Source organism: Jaculus jaculus, chromosome 12 (assembly GCF_020740685.1).
Source record: "Jaculus jaculus isolate mJacJac1 chromosome 12, mJacJac1.mat.Y.cur, whole genome shotgun sequence".
NCBI classification, from domain to species: domain Eukaryota; kingdom Metazoa; phylum Chordata; class Mammalia; order Rodentia; family Dipodidae; genus Jaculus; species Jaculus jaculus.
Window position 1 is genome coordinate 106,889,201 of NC_059113.1, and position 24,159 is coordinate 106,913,359.

The 24,159-nt window shown below is 38.7% G+C and overlaps 1 protein-coding gene across 3 annotated transcripts in view; it reads right to left on the reverse strand.

Annotated features, from left to right (window-relative positions):
* Positions 1 to 24,159, reverse strand: part of Fstl5 (follistatin like 5) — a 462,806-nt gene that overhangs the window by 213,357 nt on the left and 225,290 nt on the right. For all 3 annotated transcript variants that reach the window (XM_045131273.1, XM_045131272.1, XM_045131271.1), the window contains exon 5: positions 4,436 to 4,632. In XM_045131273.1, the coding sequence (XP_044987208.1) occupies positions 4,436 to 4,632 (197 nt within the window). The remainder of the gene's footprint in view (positions 1 to 4,435; positions 4,633 to 24,159) is intronic.

The window sequence follows — 24,159 nt, forward strand, 5'->3', positions numbered from 1 at the left end:
CTAATGTGAGTCATCTTTTTAAGATGAAAGAGTCTAAATGGAAAAAAATGTAAACTAATAGATTCAATGCTTCTGCTTACTTAAGCTCAGAATACAGGTTCCTCTGTGAGCAAAGACCACCGTGTCCTTGCCCACATGCTTTAGGTGTTACTCCATCAAGTGGGTAAATGCCAGAAATTCTCCAAGTGTCATTTCCAGTACCCCACTTGTGCTGCTGAGGTAAAACTAAAGCTTCCATTCTTCCAAGTCTGCAACATGTTCTTTCGTCCTATCACGGGGAGCAGATATCTCCTGACACCACTTACTTCTCTTTCGCCCACATTTTGCTTCCCAGGGTTTTGGTTATCTATAGTCAACTGTGAACATATATGAATGTATATACACATTCTGTGGCAATATATATTAAATGATATATATGGTTGGGCAGATGGCTCAGTGATTAAAGGTGCTTGCCTGCAAAGCCTGATGGTGTGGGTTTTTTTTTTTCCCGGTGCCCATATCAAGCTAGATGCACCACGAGGCACAAGCATCTGGAGTACATTGGCAGAGCCCTGTAAATGCTCATTGTCCCTCTCTCTCTTGTCTCAGTCTCTCCCTCCTCATAAATAAATAAATAAAATACCTAAATTTTAATTTTAAAAAAATAGAACAAGTTTGAGGCAATTTAGCCTAACATATGTAAGTATATTAAAATAAAATTTGATATTTTGTGCAATATTACAAATGAACATCATGTAGTCCAGAACTCAAGATCTCAGTGGTTGCAGGATGCAGTATTGACTTGTCTCTGGGGCAGAATTCCAGCGTTTGAGTTCCAGTAAGGCTAGCTCTCTGGGAAGGTTAAATGGGACCTTTAGGGAGATGACCAAAGGAAAGACTATGCTGTCATCTTTTACAACTTTTTAGAATAAACTATTTTTTGCCTAATAGTTTTTCATTGTTAAAGCTGCTATTAAAATGTTTTACATGCTACAAACCAAGCTGATTACAGAGGTTTAACAGCTTCTAATTGTATTTGATTTGTTTAACCCCCACTCAAGTGTAGGCGTTAGTGATGCCAAGGTCAAGCACAATGGAAATACTGGTCCATCAACACCCACTCATTCAAGCACAGGTGGACTCCATCTCCATTAGCAGCCCACCACATCCTCACAGCTGGCCGCTGAAAGTGTTATTATAGCTATCATCATGCTTTCTGTGTGACTGCCATGCTTCTGGGAAGCCTTACAGATTCTAACTCATATCTACAAGCTTACATACTCAAATCATTAATGTCAAATTTAAGTGCTAATTAGTATTGCCACTGAAAATTCAGCAGTAGAGAAAGTAAAGTAAATACTGAGAAATTAAGAAACTTGTCAAAGATTATAGCACTACCAAGTAGTAGAGACAGGATTTGAACTTGGATCCAAAGTCAGAATTCTAACCACTGTGTGACGTTCATAAATAAAAAGACAATGTGCAAGTGTTATGGGACTTCCTCCCTTTGGGCCACTTTTCTCTTTGTCTTCTGAAACCTCCTATTTGAAAGGAATACTCTGTCCTAGTATTTACTGATATGTCCTTAGTGCTCCCCTTTTAATTTTTCTCAACCTTCAGATGTCAATGATATCTAGTATTTTATCAACTTAAAATATTTTTCCATTAAATGTTTCATGTTGTAATAAATTAGCATTTTATTATTAGATATGTTCTATATACCAAAGCAAGTGTTAGAATGAAGGATTAAATATTGACATTCATTCTGAACTTGAGTGGTACACTGAGGGATTGAATAAGGTCAGTATATGCAACTGGCTAGTTCACCATTGTCGCAAAGATTTTTCTTGCTATAATAAGCTGTTAAGTCTGATACACTCAAGTTGTTGACTGTAATCTTGCCCTCAATTGCTGCTTTTTATTACATCTCTTCCTTCATTAAGAGTAGGCTCTATATGTTAATTTACTTGAAAATATGAAAGGAAACTCTGGAGTATCTCTTCATTATTTTTCATAACAATAGAACATAACATGTACACCTAGATACCACTCTGCCATCATAAAACCTCACAGACACTTATATTCATTCACTTTTTACTTATAACTGGCCATATCTTAGAATTATGTATCATATCCTATGGTAATAATGGCCTATGTTATGTTTCTTTTAAATATTGGAGGGGGCTTAGTAGCATCCTTGACCAACAGCTCATAGGGAGCCATCTGATCCCTGGCACTGGGATTTAGGTTAATAACCTGTGGCTTCTGTGAGCACATTATACCCTTATGCAGAGTACTTTGATCCAAACTCTTATTGTGTTTTAATTACTGAGTAGAGAAGCATGTCCTTTATGGATTGTTTATATATCCATAGTTATTTTATTTATTTATTTTCAAGGAGGGAATGGGGAGGGAGGGAGAGAGAAAGAGAGAGAGAGAGAGAATGGGTGCATCAACGCCTTGCCACTGCAAATGAACTTCAGATGCATGTGCCACTCTGTGCATCTGGCTTTACATGGGCACTGGGGAATTGACCTCAGACTGTTAGGGTTTGTAAGCAAATGTCTAACCCATTAGGCCATCTCTTCAGCCCATCATATATTCTTATTTTTGTTTGACTTTATTATATAGTATTAAGCTTAACAATAAAATTATATGAAATAATGATCATACTATTTGACATCTCTTTGCATTTGGGTTTTTATGTTTGTTACACATGTGTGCATATGTGTACAGGCATGTGGGCATGGGTATAGATAAGTGTACATGCACGGGTGTATAGAAGCCTCAGGACTACCCCAAGTGTCATTCACAGGCATACTTCTTTTAAAGACAGACTCTGTCCCTGGCCTGGAGCTTGGCAGTTAGGTTACACTGAGTGGACATCAAGCTTCAGAGATCCACCTTTCTCTGCCTCCCCAGAGTTGGAATATAACTGGCATTTCCATGGGGTTAGGGATCAAACTCAGATCGTCACACTTGCAAAGCAATCATTTTACTAATTGAGCGATCTCTCCAGCTCATATAAAGGGGTTTAAAGAAACAGAAACTGGTAAATAATTGGTCAAACTTATGTTTTGAAGCATGTCCATGAAAATCTTTTTTCTGTTATAGATGAAATACTAACACTCCCATGAGTGGAAGAAGTGATTTCTATGGCAAGGGGTATTTGAGGGAATTTTATTGAAGATCCTATAGAAATGAAAAATATAAATGAAGAAATGCTGAGCAACTCATTATAAATATATATATATTTCTTCCTAGGAGATGTATATATATATATATATATATATATATATATATATATATATGTATATATATATATACATATACATATATACATCTCCTAGGAAAATGGATCCATTCTTTTCTGTTTGTTTTTCTGAAGTAAGGTCTCTCACTCTAGCCCAGGCAGACCTTGAATTCACTAGGTAGTCTCAGGGTGGCCTCGAACTCACAGTGATCTCACAGTGATCCTCCTACCTCTGCCCCTGGGTGCTGGGATTAAAGGTGTGCACCACCACACCCAACAAATTCTTGAAGAATATAGTTTGCCAAGCTTCACTGGAGACGTAAACACTCAACTACATCTAATAAAGAAATTACATCAGCATTTAATAACCTTCCTAAACACAGAGTTCCAGGTTCTACCAACATTTAAAAATAAGTTATACCAAATTTATTTCACAAGACAGAAACCTAGTACTTCCAAACACTTTATGAGGGCTGTATAATGCACAAACCAAAACCAGACAAAGATACTGGAACCAGAGATAATCCTGAAATACTGCATACCGGAAGTACCATGTTCCAAGTGACCCCTGGTTGGTTACAAGTGCAGGGTCCATCTGTGAGTCCACATCAGCAGAAAGCACTGACCTATACCGTTGCATGGGCCACATGCACACTTGCTATTTATGGAGTGTTTCAGCACTGCAAGGGGTGGGCTTTGGCTGATTCATGAAAATTAAATATTATACAGACCCCAGAATAAATTGGGAGAACTCTCATAAATTCAAAGAAAGTTATTTTTGTATTTTATGTATTTATGTACAGAATCTACCAAAAGTAGATACCTCTTTTAAGACTATTGTTCAATATAAATGTTGATGTTACAGTAGAAAAAAAGAAACTTTTGCTTTCCCTTTACCATCATGGGAATCAATTCTAGGGTCTTATAAGCTAGGCTAGCACTTTTAACACTAAATTACAGTCCCAGTCTTTGGCTTTTAAAAATAGTGCTTATTACATAGTCCAAGGTGGCCTCATACTCACCATCCTCCTGCCTGCCTCCCAAGTGCTAGGATTACAAACATGCCTGCATACAATTTGTCCAGCCTCACATTTTTGATAAGCCAAATTAAATATATATATAAATATATTAAAGTGAGTTCTGACAAATGTAAAAATAGTCCGCACACAATATTTAAGTAATCTTGATGATTATTAACCATACCTGAGTTAGTTCATTAATATCTACGAGTCCATTATTGTCTGCATCAAAATACTTAAACATTTCATCCACCAAAAGCTTCCTCCGAGATGCATCTTCAGCAGTCAGACTTTCGTTTCCTTGTGCAATGTGCTTTTGAGTCTGTAAATCTATAAGCATGCTTTTCATCTTGCTGTATTCAATGGCCATACAGTTATCTCCTGTAACAAAAGAACTAGGTTACTACCAAAGTATTCCATTAAAGATAAATTATTTTATTAATACTTAGAAGCTGGTATCATGTCGAAAATGCATGATACATAATTTTTACTCTCCAACTTTGCATATTTTACAACATGGACAAGGAATAAAAAATAGAAATTTTTTCTATGCTATCTTATAAGAGCATATTTATTGTGGTTTCTCTGTGAGAAAGACATTATTGCTTTGAGAGACATAGAATGACATGATAGCAATGGCTGCAGATTTAAACTGTCTCTGTTTTAATCTCACTAGTATATCTCCACCAGGATAGTCTTGCAGACGCAAAACATGAGGTGCAGGTGCGTGAACTGAACTGCCCCAGGCAATTGATGACAATGCACTTGAATATATCCTGTACTTGATTAAACTCAGCTGCATCTTGCTCCAAATGATTGTGCCACATTGTGCCAGATTAACTGAAACATGCTTTAAACATTTGGAGCTGTTTTGAAGAGATGATCGTGTCTAGCTTTCACTCTGTCTACACTTAGCATTGTATATTCTTGTTTGCCACTATTCTTGACGGCACTCTGCTCCAATTAGCATTTTCTAATAAAAGCCTTTCCAAATACCACCATATACATGTTTACATTTTGCATTTTTTTTCTCGTTCTTTGGAAGCAGGGTCTCACTCTAGCCCCGGCTGACCTTGAACTCACTCTGTAGCATCAGGATAACCCTTCCTACCTCACCCTTTGAGATGTTGGGATTGATGAAGGGCACTGCCATGCTTGACTGCATTTTGGATTTTGAAGTTTTAACATTTCAAGTCTCATCTCCAAGCTAAAATAGAAGTTTATTGAAGTAAACCTGTATTATACATTTTCCATATCTTCCATGTGTAAAACGTACTATAATGGGAACATTGTAATTAGTTCAAAGAGTTATTTGGCTTAATGTCTTTAAAAATTACAACAAAATAAAGTCTAATACAATTTCTCTGACATCTTCACATTTTTATTATATTATGATTATTGCTTATTACTATTATTTTGGTTTTTCAATTTTTTTGATGTAGGGTCTCACTCTAACCAAGGCTGACCTGAAATTTGCTATGTAGTCTCAGAGTGGCCTCAAACTCATGGCAATCCTCCTACCTCAGCTTCCCAAGTGCTGGGATTAAAGGTGTGTGCCACCACGAACGTCAACACATAATTATTTTATACAGGATTTACTTCCCATGTTCCCATGATGGGGGCTGTAAAAATAGCATATTTAAATTTAATGTGTACTGCTGATGACAAGTGAAATATAAAATACATTGTAAAATATGATGAATAGTGCAATTTACAAATGAAGCTGTGGGTATTATATTAGCTGAGACTTTTTCACAGAATGTTTTTAGCTTTTAAAAATAGCTCTATTATTGCAGCTGATTTCGACAAATTAGGATTTGGCAGAATGTACAATTTAAAAGATCTCTAAACAGGTTTAATATATATATATCTGAGAAGCCTAGGGTTGAAAACAGTATTTGAAGTTTCATTCTCTTCCAAGACAAGATGGAAAACAATCTCTCCAGAGATGAGAGATGAGTAGCTACGTTCACAGACAGGAAAATAACTATTTGAGTGTTTGCCAGATGTATCAAGAAGTTCTTTATTTTGGCAAGCAAAACATAAACTTGGTGCTGCTGATTAAGTCAATGTTACATTATCTGTTCCCATTGGAAAATAATAACCAAACTATGTTTTCATAATAGCTAAGAACTCACTGCCGAAACAGAAAAATTGTCAAGTTGAGAGTGACAGCCAACACTGTGTGAGAGCAGCACAGACCACGTGAGATGTGTGTGTCATGCACAAGTAAGTGTGAAGAAGCCAAGGAGCATGTCGCTAATGAAGAGCAAAAGGATGGAAGACCCTCTCAGCAGCGTGTCTTGGATTGCCATGTAGTACCCTCCCTCGGTACTGCCTTGATTTCTCTTGCGTGCCAAGGGGTAGACCACGAGAGATCAGAATGCCATGAGAAGTGGAAGGGAAAGGGTTGATGAGAATTGGAAGCATTTTAATTAATACTTAAATTTGGTGGGTTGTGACTATCATCTTGTTATTGTTTTATCTAAACGAAAAGATCCCCACTAATGTTTTCATCTTCCAAATTGCTGTCTATTTCTCACAAATTCCATGCATACGAGTGGGTTCTGGCAACCCAAAGAAAATAACATAAGAGGATCACAGGTCAAGCATTCACGGCCTATGTAAATGTCTAATAGCATTATAAAATTGCATAATCCATTATAAAATTCACATATTTAATAAGCACATTTGTCAAAATTTCTCTCAGCAATCAATAGGCATCCGTAGTGCTGGTCCCCTGTGTTCCAGCAACTTTATACGTATTAAGTCATTTTATAAATGCTGACGTCAACGACCTGGAAAGAAAGGTAAGGTTGTTAGCCTCGTTTTATAGATGATAAACAAGTGCATACATAAGTAACTTGTTCAAGGTTGTGGAGCTACAAAGGGTCATGTTTAACTTAATAGATAGAGGTAGAGAGACAGAGTGTATGTTAAGTAAAACCAGAAAAGCTAAACAAATGAGAAGAGGTTCTAAGCCAAGTTCACCCCAGAACTTTTCCTCTCACTGTTGCTCCTTGGTCTGGGATCAGTTTTGTACCCAGGTCAAAAAGAGTTTTACACACTGGCCATAACTCTTCTAATTTCAGACTATTGCTATGACCATGAGAATTTGATGTTTCCTTCCACTTAATACTTTGCAATCAAGTTTTATTTATACTCAGTAAAGCTGTTCATGGAGTACTTTTAAAAAGGAGATGAAGATAGTCATGATCTCTAGAAGATGCCATCATTTTTACTGCAGATGGAGAAATCAGAACTCATACTGCACACGCATAAAGTACCTGACGGGAAACAGGTGAACCATGAGGAGGTATGAGGAGAAGACCACCAACCTCAATGGAAAGACAGTGGGAGGAAGGAGGATATTTCCCAATGAGCTAACATAAAAAAAACAAAGCTAGAAATTTTATATTCGTCATAACTGATGACTTTAAAAAATTAGTGAGTAGGGGCTGTAGGGATGGCTTAGTGGTTAAGCGCTTGCCTGTGAAGTCTAAGGACCCGGGTTTGAGGCTCAATTCCCCAGGGCCCTCGTTAGCAAGATGCACAAGGGGGCTCATGCATTGGAGTTCGTTTGCAGTGGCTGGAGGCCCTGGCCTGCGCATTCTCTCTCTCTCTCCCTCTCTCCCTCTTTCTCTCTCTGTTGCTCTCAAATAAATAAATAAAAATTTAAAAAATAGCAAATGGAGTATATTTCATAATGTATTAAGGAACAAATACAAAATGAGAATTCAAAAAGATTAAATATTTATCATCCTTTTAATAGTTATCAGTAGAAAAGTGAAAGAAAGGATGCAGCTAAATCGGATGGCTAGATACTGAAAACTTGTGACCTCAACGAAGGACAACCCCAGGTATGAAGGGGGGGAGCTTGTCTGTCTTTGTAGTTTGGTGACATTCTTTATTCAGATACTAATAGGCAAGACAGTTGTATATATGCTCCATATAAACTTTTTCATTTCCTTCTTTTTAAGAATATTTTATGTATTTATTTGAGAGAGAGAGAGAGAATAGGCACTTCAGGGCAACTAGCCACTGCAAATGAACTCCAGACCATCTTGTGAATCTGGCTTAGATGGGTACTAAAGAATCAAATCTGGGTCCTTATACTTCACAATCAAGCGCCTTAACTGCTAAGCTATCTCTCTAACCCTCACTTCCTTCTTTAGATTGCTGTTTACAGTGATGCAAATTTCTTTGAAGTTGACATAGATTAATATTCACAGGACTATTTTATACATGTGCATATATTTAAACTAATTCAAAACTATGTGATAGCCTAACAATATTTTATTTTATTTTTAAAATACTTTAATTTATTAATTTACTTATTTATTTGATATAGAGAAAGAGTGTATCAGGGCCTCTTGCTACTGCTGTAAAAGAACTCCAGACATTGGTGCCACCTTTTGCATCTGCTTTACGTGTGCACTGGGAAATCACACCTGGGCCCTTTGGCTTTGCCAGCAAGTGCCTTAACTGCTAAGCCATCTCTCCAGTCTTACTCATTTTCTTTAGTGACATTTATTTTCCTTTGGATTCATAAATTTAGTATGTCTTACAATTTATGTCCAGTGATTATCATATTCCATGACTTAAAATTTTGGTAAGTGTCAGAACAGGCAAAGAGATTACTAGGTGTTTCCAGGAAAACATTATTCATTATTTATAACAAAGTCTAGATTATCTGATTTCAGTATTTCATGGCTCATAAGATACTTTACTACCTGACAGTGGTGGAAAACTCATGGCAGTGGACAACGCTTCTTGTCAACAGATGTGCAAATGAATTCTGACTGACTGGAAGAGGTTTAATTAACTTTTCCATTTGATTAAGAAAAATGCCAATTTGAAGGTTTAGTTCCACAATTCCTTATTTCATATAAATTTGTGACATAGTCTTCTTTGAAATGATTGCAACTTCTGTCCATTTCCTTCATAAATAATAAGCTAATTAAATTTTAACATTTACAGTTTTTAATCTGTATGCTAGTCAGGACATTTTAAAACATTATCCTTTGTCATTCCAGATGCATCATTTTTTCATCTCCTATGAAAATAGATTTAATATGGATTCACAAAGAGATCAGCTCAAAACACAGGGAAAATTATAGAGACTTGGGAGGGGGGGAAGCCTCTCTCCAGATATATGGTTGACTTCTTGCTCACAGAACACCAAGAATGCCACAAACGGGCTTTAGGAGACAGCGCAGTCCCTGAGCATGTGCTGTTGAAGAGCGAGGACTCAAGTTCTATCCCTCGAACTCATGTAAGAGAAAGATATGCTGACAGACATTTGTAAGCCAATGCTAGGAAGGTAGAAACACGAAGTCCCTGGGGTTAATGGGCCAGCCAGTCTATCCTAGTTAGTGAGTTCCAGACCTGACATATTGTCTCCAGAAAAGGTGGATGGCACCTAAGGAAAACACTGAGGTTGTCCTCTTACTTGATAAGATAGACATGCACGTGTACACTTACAATACGTGAGAGAGAGAGGGGGGTGGGGAGAGAGAATTCCAACATAATTAATAACATCTGCTGTTTCTCCTTTCCAGGATATAAATTTACCATTTTCTAGAGTTCTCACCAAAATTCCCGTTAAAGTAAAGGACATGTGCTAAACCCTTGTGTGCAACTTCAGTAGTTCCTGGTTTCATCTTTCAAAGTAGAATCCTGTCCAAGACACCTCCAGAGCCCTCCTATAATCTCATTTATCAGAAAAGAGGAATTAAAAAAAAAGTTCCTTAGCAGTTCTTCTGAGCTACAGTTTGAGGTGACAGCCACCAGAATGGGTCCTGTGACTCCCGCGTGTGCACGCACACGCCACACGCACACACACACACACACACACACACACACGCACGCACGCACGCCAACATCAGCATGGTCCTGAGATGCCCAGCCCCACCTTCAGCCATGCCTCCTGTCTCCTGAAGGCATCTTTCTCTTTGCCACATGCTCAAACCCATGTGGTGATCTTTTTATTAGTCCAGCTGAGCTTCACGCCCACTCATCCCGAGATTACTTCTGCGGTAAGCCCAGCAAGCTGGGTGAAGGCTCTGAACAGAAGTCCTCAGGTTGCTGCAGCCCCAGCGCAGAGCTGGGCGGCCACCCGCTCGCCTGACGACACTGCTGAGGAGCCTCCAGATGTGAGTGAGATGCAGCCAGCACGTGCGGGTCAATGTTCACGAGAGAGTTTACGTATACCAGTTTCACTGTACTTCCAGCCAGATTAAATTAGGATATGCCAAGAAAAAAATTCCAAAGAGAACAAACGGGATGCATTTTCATTTTAAAGTTTTCCATTTTAATACTGTACATGATAAGCTTGGAGAAGGCAGAGCTCACTAACTGCACCAACGCGTGAGCTTCTCGATGTGTGCCCTGCGCGGGTGCAGCTTACATAGGCGGCTTTCTGTCCCTTTCCATCACTTTCAAGGAGAAAAGGCTAGCAATCACAGCGGATGGCACTTGAGACATGGAAACAGGAATTTTAATGGCCATAAAGTAAATGGAAACATCAAGGTCTCCTTTATATCTCTTCCTGAAAATAAAAATATTCTGATTAGTTGGATTCTAAACAAATATTATATCAGGAAAGCAAGTAGTTTAGACTTTTTTGCACTTTTTTTGGTCAACTGAGAAAAGTGCCTACCTCAGAGGAAATAACTCTAGTGCTAAGCAGGCAAGCACTGTCTTTATGGAAAGAAGGAAGCAGTGTTCTCTCCATACGGGCAAACCCCATTCCAGGTCGCCTCGCTTGCTTGGCAGGCCCATCTACAGCCCAGTACCTCAGCTGTGCGACTTTGTACCGTGCGCAGAGCTGCAGCAAACCTGTCCTCTTTTCTGAATTTAGGTCTACAGGTTCTATGGTAAATTAGATCTAACAAAGAACTTTTCTATAAGGATTGACAAAATTGTTTTTACTGTCATATGATCATTTTCTCACAATGTGTCACGTCTAACATTAAAGAGAACATCTAGTCATATTTTAACAGTGATAAAAAACATTATGAAAAATGCTTTCAAGCATGTATTAAACAACAAATATACAATAGAAAAGTAAACCAGGACTACTGGTTTCAAAAAATAGCATTCTATTAATTCACACCACATGCCAGAGCCTCTGATCCCACCGACTGCTTCCTGCTGTTATCTAGAACGCAGTACCTAAAGGACAAACAAGATGCTATCTGACATGCAACCTCTGATTCAGGAACAGACCCTCAGAACAAGTCCATCTCTTCAGAACTTTATCAGGTTAGAAACTAGAGAGATATAAGCAATGTTAGGCATGCTCTGTATTTCCATCTTAATGATCTTTCAAATAATCTTGCAAAGTCTTTTTTGACTTGTTCCAGAGAAGAAAAGTTGGTCCCTGATGTGTAAACATATTAAGCATTTGAAAAGTCCAAAGAAACAGGCAAAGGATATCACAGAAAATTTAAAAAGTAATGATAAACAAGATAATAATAACAACAATGAGTGGGGGACAGAGAAGAGTAAGAGACAGAGGACAGAGAGAGGGAAAAAAAAGATTGTTTCTAGACATTTTCACAAACAAGAATACACTTGCTTCATGAATAACTTACTAGATATATCACATAAGAAAAAATTTAATAGAAGTAATTATAAATTATCACAAGGTATCAATTTTTAACTTTGGACAAACATCTTTTTAAAAAGATATTTTATTTATATTTATTTATTTGAGTGAGAGGCAGGGCGGGGAGGAAAGAGAGAGAGAATATGGGTATGTCAGGGCCTCCAGTCAATGCAAAAGGACTCCAGATGCATGTGCCACATTGTGCATCTGGCTTAAGTGGGTGTTGGGGAATCAAGCCTGGGTACTTTGGCTTTGCAGGCAGGTACCTTAACCACTAAGCAATCTCTCCAGCTCTGGGCTGGATGAATATTGTAGTCTTTCTAGCTAAACTAAGCTGCCACCACTGAGCCAGTGTAGAGAGAAGGAAAAGGCCCCATCAGCACTGAGCCCTGTTGAAGTCTCTTGGCAGTGGAGAGTCAAGAATTCCAGCACATTCAACATTAGCTGTGACAATGGCTGACCCAGAGATAGTATTTATTTATATTCAAATAATATTTAAAATAAGGATGGAAACATAGCAATTAAGCTGAAATATGAACGAATGAGCATGGCTCTGCACCAATAAAACCTTATTTACAAAAGCAGCCTATGAGTCATATTTGCTTCTGCTTCTACAAAATGGCATATCATTGAGAGGTATCAATGTAAAATTCATTTACACTATTCATCCTGCTTTATTTTGAAAATGAGAGAGAGAAAAAAATGTAAGAATTGATTTATTGATCTTACGCTTTCTCGCATGACACTCCCTGGGCATTGGACAAGGTGGTGTCAGTTTCCCCTTGAGGAATGAAACCCTGGCCCTGCTCAGCACTTTGGTGAGTGAGCTATGAGCCTCTCCAGTATCCACTGCCAACTGCAGAAAGAAACTTCTCTGACCAAACCGGAGAGTAGCATTAACCTATAAGCATCAGCATAAGCTCTCTGATAGGAATACCCTGTCCATTTTAAATAACAACAATAGTAGCTTCTCTCCTGGCCTTTGACCAGTTTACACTACCAGGCATGAATTCCCTCTTGCAGAGTGCGCCGCCACTCCAATCAGAAAGTAGATGGCTATCCCCAGTGGGCATGTCTTGCCTGCCTGGCGAGTTGTGAGCCACACAAGGTCCATATTTGGGTAAGACAGCTGATGACTTTTCCCTCCCAGCGGCCTGCAGTGCACTTCTGGGTGTGAGGCACTATGAAATACAGCCAGCAAGGAGGAGCCTGCAGCTCAGTTGCTCTAAGTCCAGCAGTCTGAGCATGTGGAGTCCTCGGGAACCGGGCGGCTCCTCGCACTCCAGCTCAGGGACAGACCTTTGTCCTGAAGCACCCATGCCCAAGGTGCCTCACCTGAGTCAGTTTCTCTCTTTGTCTGTTTCTCTCACTCCCCCACTCCTCCCCTCATGCCCTCTCTCCCTCCTTATCTCCCTCTTTCTGTCTCATCTAACCTTTCACTTTCTTAACTGTATTTGTTATATTCTTTGGTCACAACATGCTAATGTAACGTAATGTAAGGTCTATGACATGTAACTGTAATGGTAAGATCTATTTAGAATTCATTTTTGCATTGTACACAGACTGTTAAATACAAAATATACAAATATAAAGACGTTATACTTACCACTGTTCTCCCTCCAAACACATCATCAATTTTTAAATACCATAATCAAGTAAATTTGGTGAGCAGCATATTAAATAATCCATATCATCTGTCTGCATTTGCATGCTTGCATATAATTATCTATTTGTTTTTCAATGCTTCAGTTCATCACACCTATTTATTAAATTATATAATATCTGCTTTTAGAAGTACTATAATTGAGAATTTATGTCATTATGGGGATTGCTACATTTATGAAATAAATATGGAGACATTTTACACAAGCAATGTATAATAGTTAGCTTATGTATATCCAAATAGTGCATTATATTACATCTGATAGCAAGCATTAGCTATTAAGTCACCAATAAGTCGCTAACATTTTAAGGGAGCACTGTATTTCACATGTGAGAAAAAAATGAAAAAAAGAGAGAAGCCTAACTAAACAGCAAGGGATAAACTAGTACAGGCCTAGCCTTCTCTACTGAGGAGAAGCCGAGCCTGCTGTATGAAGGATAGGTCTAGCCTGCTCTACAAGGAAAAGCCTAACCTGCAACACTGAGGATAGGTCTAGCCTGCTGTGCTGAGGCAGATACAGCGGTAAAATAATGTTCCCTTTCCTCACAGAGGATCACTTGTTTCTTTTTAGGAACATTTCTATATTTTGTGTGTAGTTTCTGTTTTGCTACAAATTTATAGAAATAGAGTTACTATAATTGTAATAACTGATAAAGCCATCAAGCCACGTAGCTATCCTTTCCTGTTTTGTCATATGCTCCAAATTAACTTTGTTCCCAAGAACCCAAATATGATACAATATTATTAATTTCAGATCTCATGTGAAACCCCGGCACTCAAGATTTGCTTACCATAACCATGCATGGTAACTATATATATAAACACACACACACACACACACACACACACACACACATATATATATATGTATGTATATATGTACACACATGTCTCTCTCTCTCTCTCTCTCTCTCTCTCTCTCTCTCTCTCTATATATATATATATATATATATATATATATATATATATGTCAGCACCTGGAAGATTGAGGCAGGTTACCACAAGTTTAAGACCACACTTGGCTACATTTTAAGACTATATCTAAAAAAATAGAGAAAGAAACTTTAAAAATTGTTCACCCTATATAATATCTTTATGTAATCATTATATTCAATACAGTGCTTAATGACAGTAAAATGACTTATTAATTTTCTTAGTCACTTAAAATAATATTCTTTAGTACACATTCACTTTAAGATATTCTGGCAAGAAGAATGAAAAGCCATCTCAAAAATTCAAAACTGAACTATGTAGCAGTGAAGCAATTGATCCATTGTAAGTATACTTTGGTTACAAAGTCCATGAAACACTTGAGATACTTCCGTGACGAAGTCAATGGAGAAGTAGGAATACTTCCTGACAAAGTCCATGGAACACTTGAAATACTTTCGTGACAAAGTTCAAGGAGCACTGGAGATACTTCTGTGAAGAAGTCCATGGAAAACTCGGAATAGTTCTGTGATGAAGTCAATGGAACACTCGGAATACTTCCTGACAAAGTCCATGGAACACTAGGAATACTTCCATGACTAAGTCCAAGGAGCACTAGGAATACTTCTGTGATGAAGTCCATGGAACACTCGAAATACTTTTGTGACGAAGTCCATGGAGCAGTAGGAATACTTCCATGACAAAGTCCATGGAGCACTAGAAAAGTGAATTTTAGCACAAGAGGGAAGGTGCCTGGGCTGTTTACACATAGTCTGCTCACGGAGGGCTCAGTAGACTTCTGTTGAATGCAGCACAGCAATAAGGCATCATTTGTCTCAGAAACAGCAATGTCTACTTGATGCCTCACTAGTACAATGTTTCTGAAGGGTTTTTCTGTGAGTATTATTTCAGATTTAAAACTACCAGGGATATTACAGTAAATTAAATGGGATAAAGACAACGAAAGTATATTTAGCCGAGATTTGAATTCCATTTTGACCCTAAATTACTATGTCCATCACAGCATATCAACTAAAAACCGTCCAAGCAAAGTATTTTACGTTACATGCAGCATATAGTAGTCTGACCACAGAACAAGGTCATGAATCCATGGTGCATGTGCTTTATTTTACGAAATGCATTGCATGCATATCAATAGAGTAAGTGCCCAGTGGGATTTATGCTTGATGCTGTTATCATTCTCATATTTTAAATGAAGAGGTGATATGTACAGAGGTTAAGTGATTCAGTCAAGGTAAGAATTCTAAGAAAGAGAACAGCTAGAATCTGAATTCAAGCACTCTTGCCAAGAGTCCAGTATAGCAAAATCTGTGTGGTGAGCAATATCTTGAAATGTAACTGGTGGTTTCAATGTATAGCTCCATATACTTAGGCTTTTTTAAAAAATTAAGATTGAGCTTGCAACTTGAGTCCCCCTCCCATGGGCAGAGCCCTGCTGGGGAAGGGGTATGTCATTGGGAATGGATCTTATGGTGCAGAACTAAGGTGTATAAAGAGCAGCTGGAGCTCTGGCTAAGTGACACTGTCTCTTTCTGCTTGGATCTATGGAAGCGAGCCAACTTTCTGCTCTGATGGAAGTCCTTCTGGATGCTAGAAGCCTGAAGTAAACCTTTTCCCTCCATAGGCTTCTGTTCAGGTGTTTGTCCAACAACCAGAAGCTAAAGGCAACAGTAACCATGTTGTCCTCAGATTCTCATATAGCCTCCAGTTGTATGAAAAGCTACTTTCTCGTCTGCTAACTATTGGATTATAGTGAAAATACAGTAAAGAAAACTATTATTTTTTTTTTTGAAGTATGCTCGTGTTCTAGCTCAGGCTGACCTGAAAATAACTCTGTAACCAGGCCAACCTCAATTCACAGGGATGTTCCTCCCTCAGCCTTCAGAGTGCTGTGATTAAAGGCACGGGTAACCCTACCCAGTAAGAAATAATTTCCATGTGATAATGTTATCAATTTCTGTTTGAACTATATAACTTTTTCTAGCTAAGTATTTTAAGTATAAATAAATAGCAAAAAATATATGCAATCATAACTTACGGTAAATTATTTAGCATTTCTCGGAATATAGTGATTCAATTTCCAGAATCTAGTAAAAAAAAAAAACTAGTCCATGTAATGGTTCTCACATTTGTGCCAAACTGCAAAGTCTGAGCTCCAACCATGAGTTAATAGATCAGGGCCTTGTGATATATGGCCCCACAGATGGTATTTTAATCAGCCCTTTAGAGTGCATATGGATAAACACTGAGTTTAACTCACAACAAACACTATAATCTAGTGATGGGACCCATTCAGAAACACAGGGAAACACAAAGTGCAAAGACCTCAAGCATCATATGAAAACTGAAAAAGTGTTTTAATAATCTGATTTAATGAATAAAGAAAGACTAAAACATTTTAAAGTGAAGTTGAAGTCAGACAAATTTGGACGACACTAGGGTAAATTGCGAGGCTATTTGAAGTAAGTATAGAAAACTTCAATGGAAGGTCAAGAGATAAACTCAACATTAGGTTTAATATTAAAACTACTTATTATCCAATGACTACTCCTAGTCACAAAAAGGCAAATATCTGTAGAAAATAGTTCTCGCATGTAGTAATTTTTAAGGCATGGAAGAATTGCTATTTTGGCACTTTACTATTCTGAGTTATATGTTAATATAAAAACCTACTTCATGGCTCTGCTTTCCTGCTTGAATAGCCTCTGGGTCACCAGCTCCCAGATGCCCTTCTGCAGAGGGGGTTTATGGCGAGTTAGTAGGCCAGAGCTCTCAGTTTCTTCACTACCTCCCAGTTCCCTGTTGGCTTGGGGCTGCCTGGACCCTGTGAGCCTGTTGCAGAGAGAGGCCCCTGCTCCACCTTCCTGATTGCGTGACCTCTGGGTCTCTAGTTCTCAGATCCCCTGCTCCAGAGGATGCTAATGCCAAGCAAGTAGGCCAGAGCTCTAGGTTCATTCCCCACCTCCCACTTCCCTGGTCCTGGTACCCCTGCTGCTGGCTTGGGGCAACCTGGTCCCTGGGTGTGTGCTGCAGAGGTAGGACTTTTGCTCAGGTTTCCTGATTGACAACCCCCTGGGCCCCGAGATTCCCAGCTGCTGGGTCCCCAACCCCTGGTCCCCTTGTGCTCAAGAGTGCATACAAGTAGACTAGTAGGAAACAGCTCCCAGTTCCCGACCTACCAGATCTCCAGATAGCTTTGAAGTACTTGCAGTCACCACAACTGGCACATCTGCAATTATAATCCCATCACACACCAATATGGTTCACATTTAAAACAGAACATTCACTGAAGATCCTACAAGAAAAAATACTTCCTTCCCCTCAATAAAATAAAGCTTTTCCCAAGATGGGTAGACCACAATGCAAAAGGGAAAAAAAAATAAACAATGAAAGTCAGAAAATAGAGATCTCCACCAAGGATGCCTAGTCCCACAATGGAAGCCTCCAGTACAAACAGAGAAAACAAAAGAAATTAAATCCAAACATGAAAACATAGCAAGCTATGTGACCTGATCAAAAGAATTGCTGAAATTTCTGCAGAGAAGTTGAGGTATCAGCTTCTGAAGGTGATTAATTCCTTCAGCAAAGTGGAAGGATACAAAATCAACATACAAAACCAGGAGCCTTTCTCTATGCAAAAGACAAATACACAAAGAAAGAAATCAGAGAGGCTGTCCCATTTTCAATAGCAAAAATATGCATAAATAAATGCCTTGGAATAACCCTAACCAAGGATGTGAAAGAACTATATAATGAAAACATTTTCTAAAAAAGAACTCAAGAAAGAAATCAAGGAGGGCTTGAGGAGATGGAAAGACCCACCCCCCCATGCTCTTGGATAGGTGGAATTAATATTGTGAAAAGGGCAATCTTACCAAAAGCAATAAAAAGATTTAATACAATACCAATAAAAATACCAGCATCATTCTTCACAGAGATAGAAAAAATGATCGCAAAATTCATATGGAATGGCAGCTAGCCTCAGATAGCCAAACATATCCTAAAGCAAAAGAAACAACTTTGGAGGTATCACCATACCCAATCTAAAGCTATGTTACAAAGCTATAATAACAAAAACAGCATGGCACTGGTATAAAAACAGAAATGTAGACCAATGGAACAGAACTGAAGACATGGGCAAGTAACTGTGGCTACATGATATTTGACAAAAGTGCAAATAACATAGATTGGGGAAAAGATAGCATCTTCAAGAAATGTTGCTGGACAAATTGGATAACCATATGTACCAAAATGAAACCAGACTCACCATACACAAAACCCAAGTCCAAATGAATTAAAGCCCTCAATATAAGACCTGGAACTCTTCTCCTACTAGAAGAAAACTATAGGAGGAACTTGCCATGATACAGGAGTGGGAAAGACATCCTGAACAAAACCTCAGTAGCCCATGAAATTAAACAATCAATCAACAAATGGGATCTCATGAACCTAAAAAGTTTTTGCATAGACAAATATACCATAAGCAAAGCCAATAGACTACCCACAGAATAGGAGAAAATTTTTGCCAGCTATATCACTGACAGAGGCCTGATACCTAGAATCTACAAAGAACTCAAAAAACTAAACAATTAAAAATTCAAACAAACCACTCCAAAAATGGTGTAGAGAACTGAACAGGAAATTCTCAGGGGAAGAAATACAAATAACTAACACACAATTAAGAAAATGTTCACTATCCCTAGCCATTAGGGAAATTCAAATTAAAACAACTATGAGATTTCTCCTTTCTCCAGTAAGAATGGCAAACAACAACAAATGTTGGTGAGGATGTGGGGAAAGGGGAATCCTCATCCACTGTTGGTGGGAATGTGAACTTGTACAACCACCATGGAAATCAACATGGAGATTCCTGAAAATGATGACTATAGAGCTACCAACAGACCCAGTTATTCCCTGCTGGGCATTTGTCCTAAATACTCCATGCTTCCCTACAGAGGTATTGGCTTAACCATGTTTACAGCTGCTCAGTTCATTATAGCTTATAACTGGAATCAACTCATATGCCCAACATTGGGTGAATGGATAATGAAATTGTGGTACATTTAAGCAATGGAATTCTACTCAGAAGTAATTAAAAACTGATGCTATGAAATTTGTAGAAAAAATGGACAGACTTGGGAACAGATCATACTCAGCGAACTCAGCCAATCACAGAAAGACAAACACCACATGGTGTCACGTATCTGCAATTCCTAACCTGGACCTGTTGGAGTTGCTGACATACCTGATAGGTAACTGAAGGCCCAGACAATAGGGCTGGAAGGGCTTGTGGGGAGGGGAAAGAGAGGGTGGAGGACAACAAACACAAAACTAAACGCAAAATAAACTGGTACCATAGAAACCTTTATCTTTGAAGATAGACTAAAAGATATAACCCTCAACAGGAGTAAGGGAGGGCACTTGAAAGAAGGACCATGGAAAGGGTGGGATGAAGCTTAACCTTATTATTATTATTATTATTATTATTATTATTATTATTATTATTTGTCTCTGGCCCATAACTCCCAGTACCAGTAATAGGCTGCTACCTACAATAAGCTGTTGATCAGATCAGAGAGACCTATGAGGTGAACAAAACAAAACAGGCTTCTGTCAAAGCACTGGATTAACCTGCCTGAGGCAAAAGGTAAGACCCTATTGCTGAAGACACCATATGCTGCTGACACAGACCATGGAGAGACCTGGCTGAAATCTAGAAGAAAGCCAGTCCCCAGACAGTTAGCCCGTCTAGTTCTGGAAAGCGCAACATGAGCTACTGGGTTAATGTGGCCAACAGTGGAGGAAGCAACCAGAGGTCTGAGCTACTCCAAAGCAAACGCCCTGACAAGATGTACACACCAGCGCAATGGTGGTACACAGCCTTGGTGGGCAACCAATAGTTTTCTGATTGGCTGAGACATACACTCAGTGCAAAGGAGCCTAAATCTGGAATTGGGAATCAGATCAGAAACCTATGAAGCACAAAGATTACGTTCTCCAGTGTCAAGCTCTCACTAGTCTTTGGCTAAAAGAGGGGTGGTATACAGCAGATTCTCCCCAAATTAATAATGCTTGTCCCATTTAAACTATGCTGACTTCACTCTCCATTGGAGAATCTATTCTTCTTTTCCAGAAGGTAGCAAGACCAGAGGAGATAAACTTCCCCTCGCATTTCAGCCAAGCCTCAGCTGAAACCACAGAGGAATGGGGAGACGAGCAAGGGTGCTGCTTCCATGTTATTTCTGATAATCAGTGCCGGGGTGAACAAGACAGGCACTGAGGATGCTCAACACCAACCAAAGCAGAGATCCAGAGGCTCCTAAGAGCTCATCACTGAAGTAGACTGAAAACTCACCATGGCTCAGAGAATTTTGCAAAAGAGGAGGCAGAAAGACTGTAAGAGCTGCAGGTAGAGGCATCGTGCCCAGAGGCATTGCCTCCCCCAATAACTGCCTGCTGCTCCCACACGCATAACCCACAGCCCCACGGGGAATACGGCAACCCCACGGTGGAGGGTCCTCAGTGAATTGGGGGCAGGAACAAGGAGACAGAGGACACCAACACATGGTATATCCAAACAAAATATGTTGTTTAATAATAATAAATAAAATAAAATAAAAAACCTACTCCTACTTCATGCATTTTTGGAGGGTGGAATTATTTTTGGTGAAGTACTTCCCACGGTGTATGGCATACAGCTATTGCTGACTAAAAATTCTCTATTATGTGCATATAAACAAAATGCCTCACCACAATGATGATCAAGTTCTGAGAGATCAAGTAGTGATATTAGCACTATACTTGAGTGAAATATAAGTGATCTAGCAATTCAGTTTGAAGATATGCCTATATAATGTTCTGATTTTTACAGAGGGAAACTGTAAGGGAAATTAGTTTAACCTGTACTATTTTGATATTGGAAATAAAGAATCATTGAAAGCTGAGTGTGGTGGCACATGCCTAATACATCCCAGCACCTGAGAAGCTAAGGTAGTCAAATTGCCAAAAGTTCAAGGTCAGCCTGGGCTACAAAGTAAATTTCAGGCCTGGGCTACAGAATACAACCTTGGCTCAAGAGAAAGAACTTCCCTGACTCCAAAGGGGAAAAAAAAAGTGGGGGAAAAGGAAGGAAAGATGTGACCTATGTAGAGAGCACCCAGTTCTGGCTGGATATCCAGTGAACATTGGCACCGTGAGCCTTCCCTGGCATTTGACATGGCCATCAATATCTCCTTTTCATGAATAAATAACATATGGAAATTATGTTCCTATAGCTTCCAAAAAGATATAGAGAGTGAATCCTGGGACTGGGTTATGAAACCATTGACCTAGAATATGTAACAAAAGGGCTGTGATTCAAGCCACTTGAAATAAGTGTGTTTACAAAGTAATATTGACTACTGGCCACAATAGCAATTTAAATATTAACACAGCATGAAGATATCTGTTCAAATTTTGAACACCATTATTATACAGAATGTCATAGACAGCCAAGTTTATGCTTGGCTTATTCAGTGATGTTTTATCTTGAAGCACTAAGTAGACATTTTATTTTCCTCTCTGAAATGAAACGCCTTTCCAATCTTAAACCTGACATTTTAGTTCTCATTTTAATTTCCAGATGTTGTAACTAAGAATCTGAAAAAAAAAGTTGTTTTTTTTTTTTACTTAGTATAAAACAAACTTAAGTTACAAATCTTGCTGTGATTGATTTCATGTGATGAGCAGATGCAGTTATTGATACACAGAATCAGCCCAAAGCAGAGAAGCATGTCATCACGCTAAGCTAACAGAAGCCTTTCCAGATGCAAGACCTTCCCAGCTAATGCCAACAGCCTCCCTTCCTGGAGCTACCTGACCACTTCCACTGTGCAATACTGATGTCAGACGGGGTTCTAGAGCCTTCGCCGAGACTAAGCTTAAAATGTAAAAGAATATTCAAAATGACAAAATCTTCCTCAAGCTAGCAGATGGAAATGAACACACAAAACCTTTCCCTCCTACCTCCATTGAAACAGAACCGCCCTGATTTATTGTTTACCTCAGAAGCAACGCCAACTTTAAATACGGAGATTGTCAAATGTAGCACTCATAAATTAGCCCTTCTAAGTCACTAAAACAGTAATTGGGAATTTAGGAGGTTGCTTTCTGTTAAGGCATAATAATGTGTTAACTTAGAAAGTACAGTTCATATTATTAGCTTAAAATACACACAATAAAGTCTAAGCACTGGCTGCAATACTTTTCTCCAGGGGTTAGAAACGTCTCTAGTATAGTAAGTACTGAATTTTGGCATTTACATGGGACCATATGATCTGTGATCATGTAAAAGAATCAATGAATAGCATAGTATACATGGTGGTCATGTGTTTAAGTAGTTGACAAGTTCTTCACAGTCTATGTGATTTCAGTTTCTCATGTTATCAATATCATGATAGAGGTCAGTACGTACATTGCATTAACTAGCTCTAGGAATTTAGTATTTGATCATGAAAAGTACTCCAGCTAGGGAGTTATGAAGAATGAAGGCATATCCCATTTCTAGTCAAAGTAAAAAACTATGATAGGGCTGGAGAGATGGCTTAGTGGTTAAAGCATTTGCCTGCAAAGCGAAAGGATTCGTGCTCGCTTCTCCAGGACCCACAGATATACAAGGTGGCGCATATGTCTGGAGTTCGTTTGCAGTGTCTGGAGGCCCTGGTGTGCCCATTCTCTCATTCTCTCTCTCTCTCTCTCTCTCTCTCTCTCTCTCTCTCTCTCTCAGCCCTCCATCTTTCTCAAATCAATAAATAAAATATGTTTATTTAAAAAACTGTTAAAAATCTTATATTAGCATTTTTGTGATTTATGTATTTTATTTATTGTTATTGAAGGGGTAGTATTTCTGGAAGGATAAAAATGACACAGAATTACATATTTCCTGCTCACACTACATTGTTCTTTATCTTTTAACTAATACCCAGTAAAGTTGGGAAACTACAAGGATTCCACTTATTTATTGATTGATTGGTTAATGCAATGGAGATGTTTAGCCAAGTCTCCCAAGCTCTATATTTTCTAGGACCTAGAATTTTCTCTAAAGGAAAACACCGTCAAAGAGATGTGTGAAAGGATCGATTGTGCCATGTAGAGTGACCACTCTGGTTTATCTCTCTCCTTTCCTAATAGAAAGGCAAAATCCTTTACTCCTTCCAGACAGTGTAGGTCCCGGATTGAAAATCCCTTATCTATCTGCATTCAGCTTTAAACAGGCTGTAACCAGAGTTTCCAATATGCCTGATACATTCCTCTGAAACTCTGGTTGAATACATCAATTTTTACTGTGCTGTATATAAATATTTATAAGTAACTTACTAGCCAATACAGTATGTGTAATACATTTTAATGCTTTTTTGGAAGAAATGTCTTCTCATAGCAGGCATGCCATCAATTTTCTTCAACATCCGATGAGCTATGATGGAGATGTGTGAAGGACAGATTCAACAATGCTCCACGTTGTGCCTCTCCTACTAATATACTTGCCTTTTTCCCCAAGCATGTTAAACTGCCGAGTGTGGCAATCTGTGAAGATGCCTTTCTCTTTGTTTGCACAATATTCAAGAATAATACCTCACTTTCTGATACTTAGGCCACGGCCATGAGTAAATTATCCAGTAACTGACCTCTTAACTGTGCATACGCT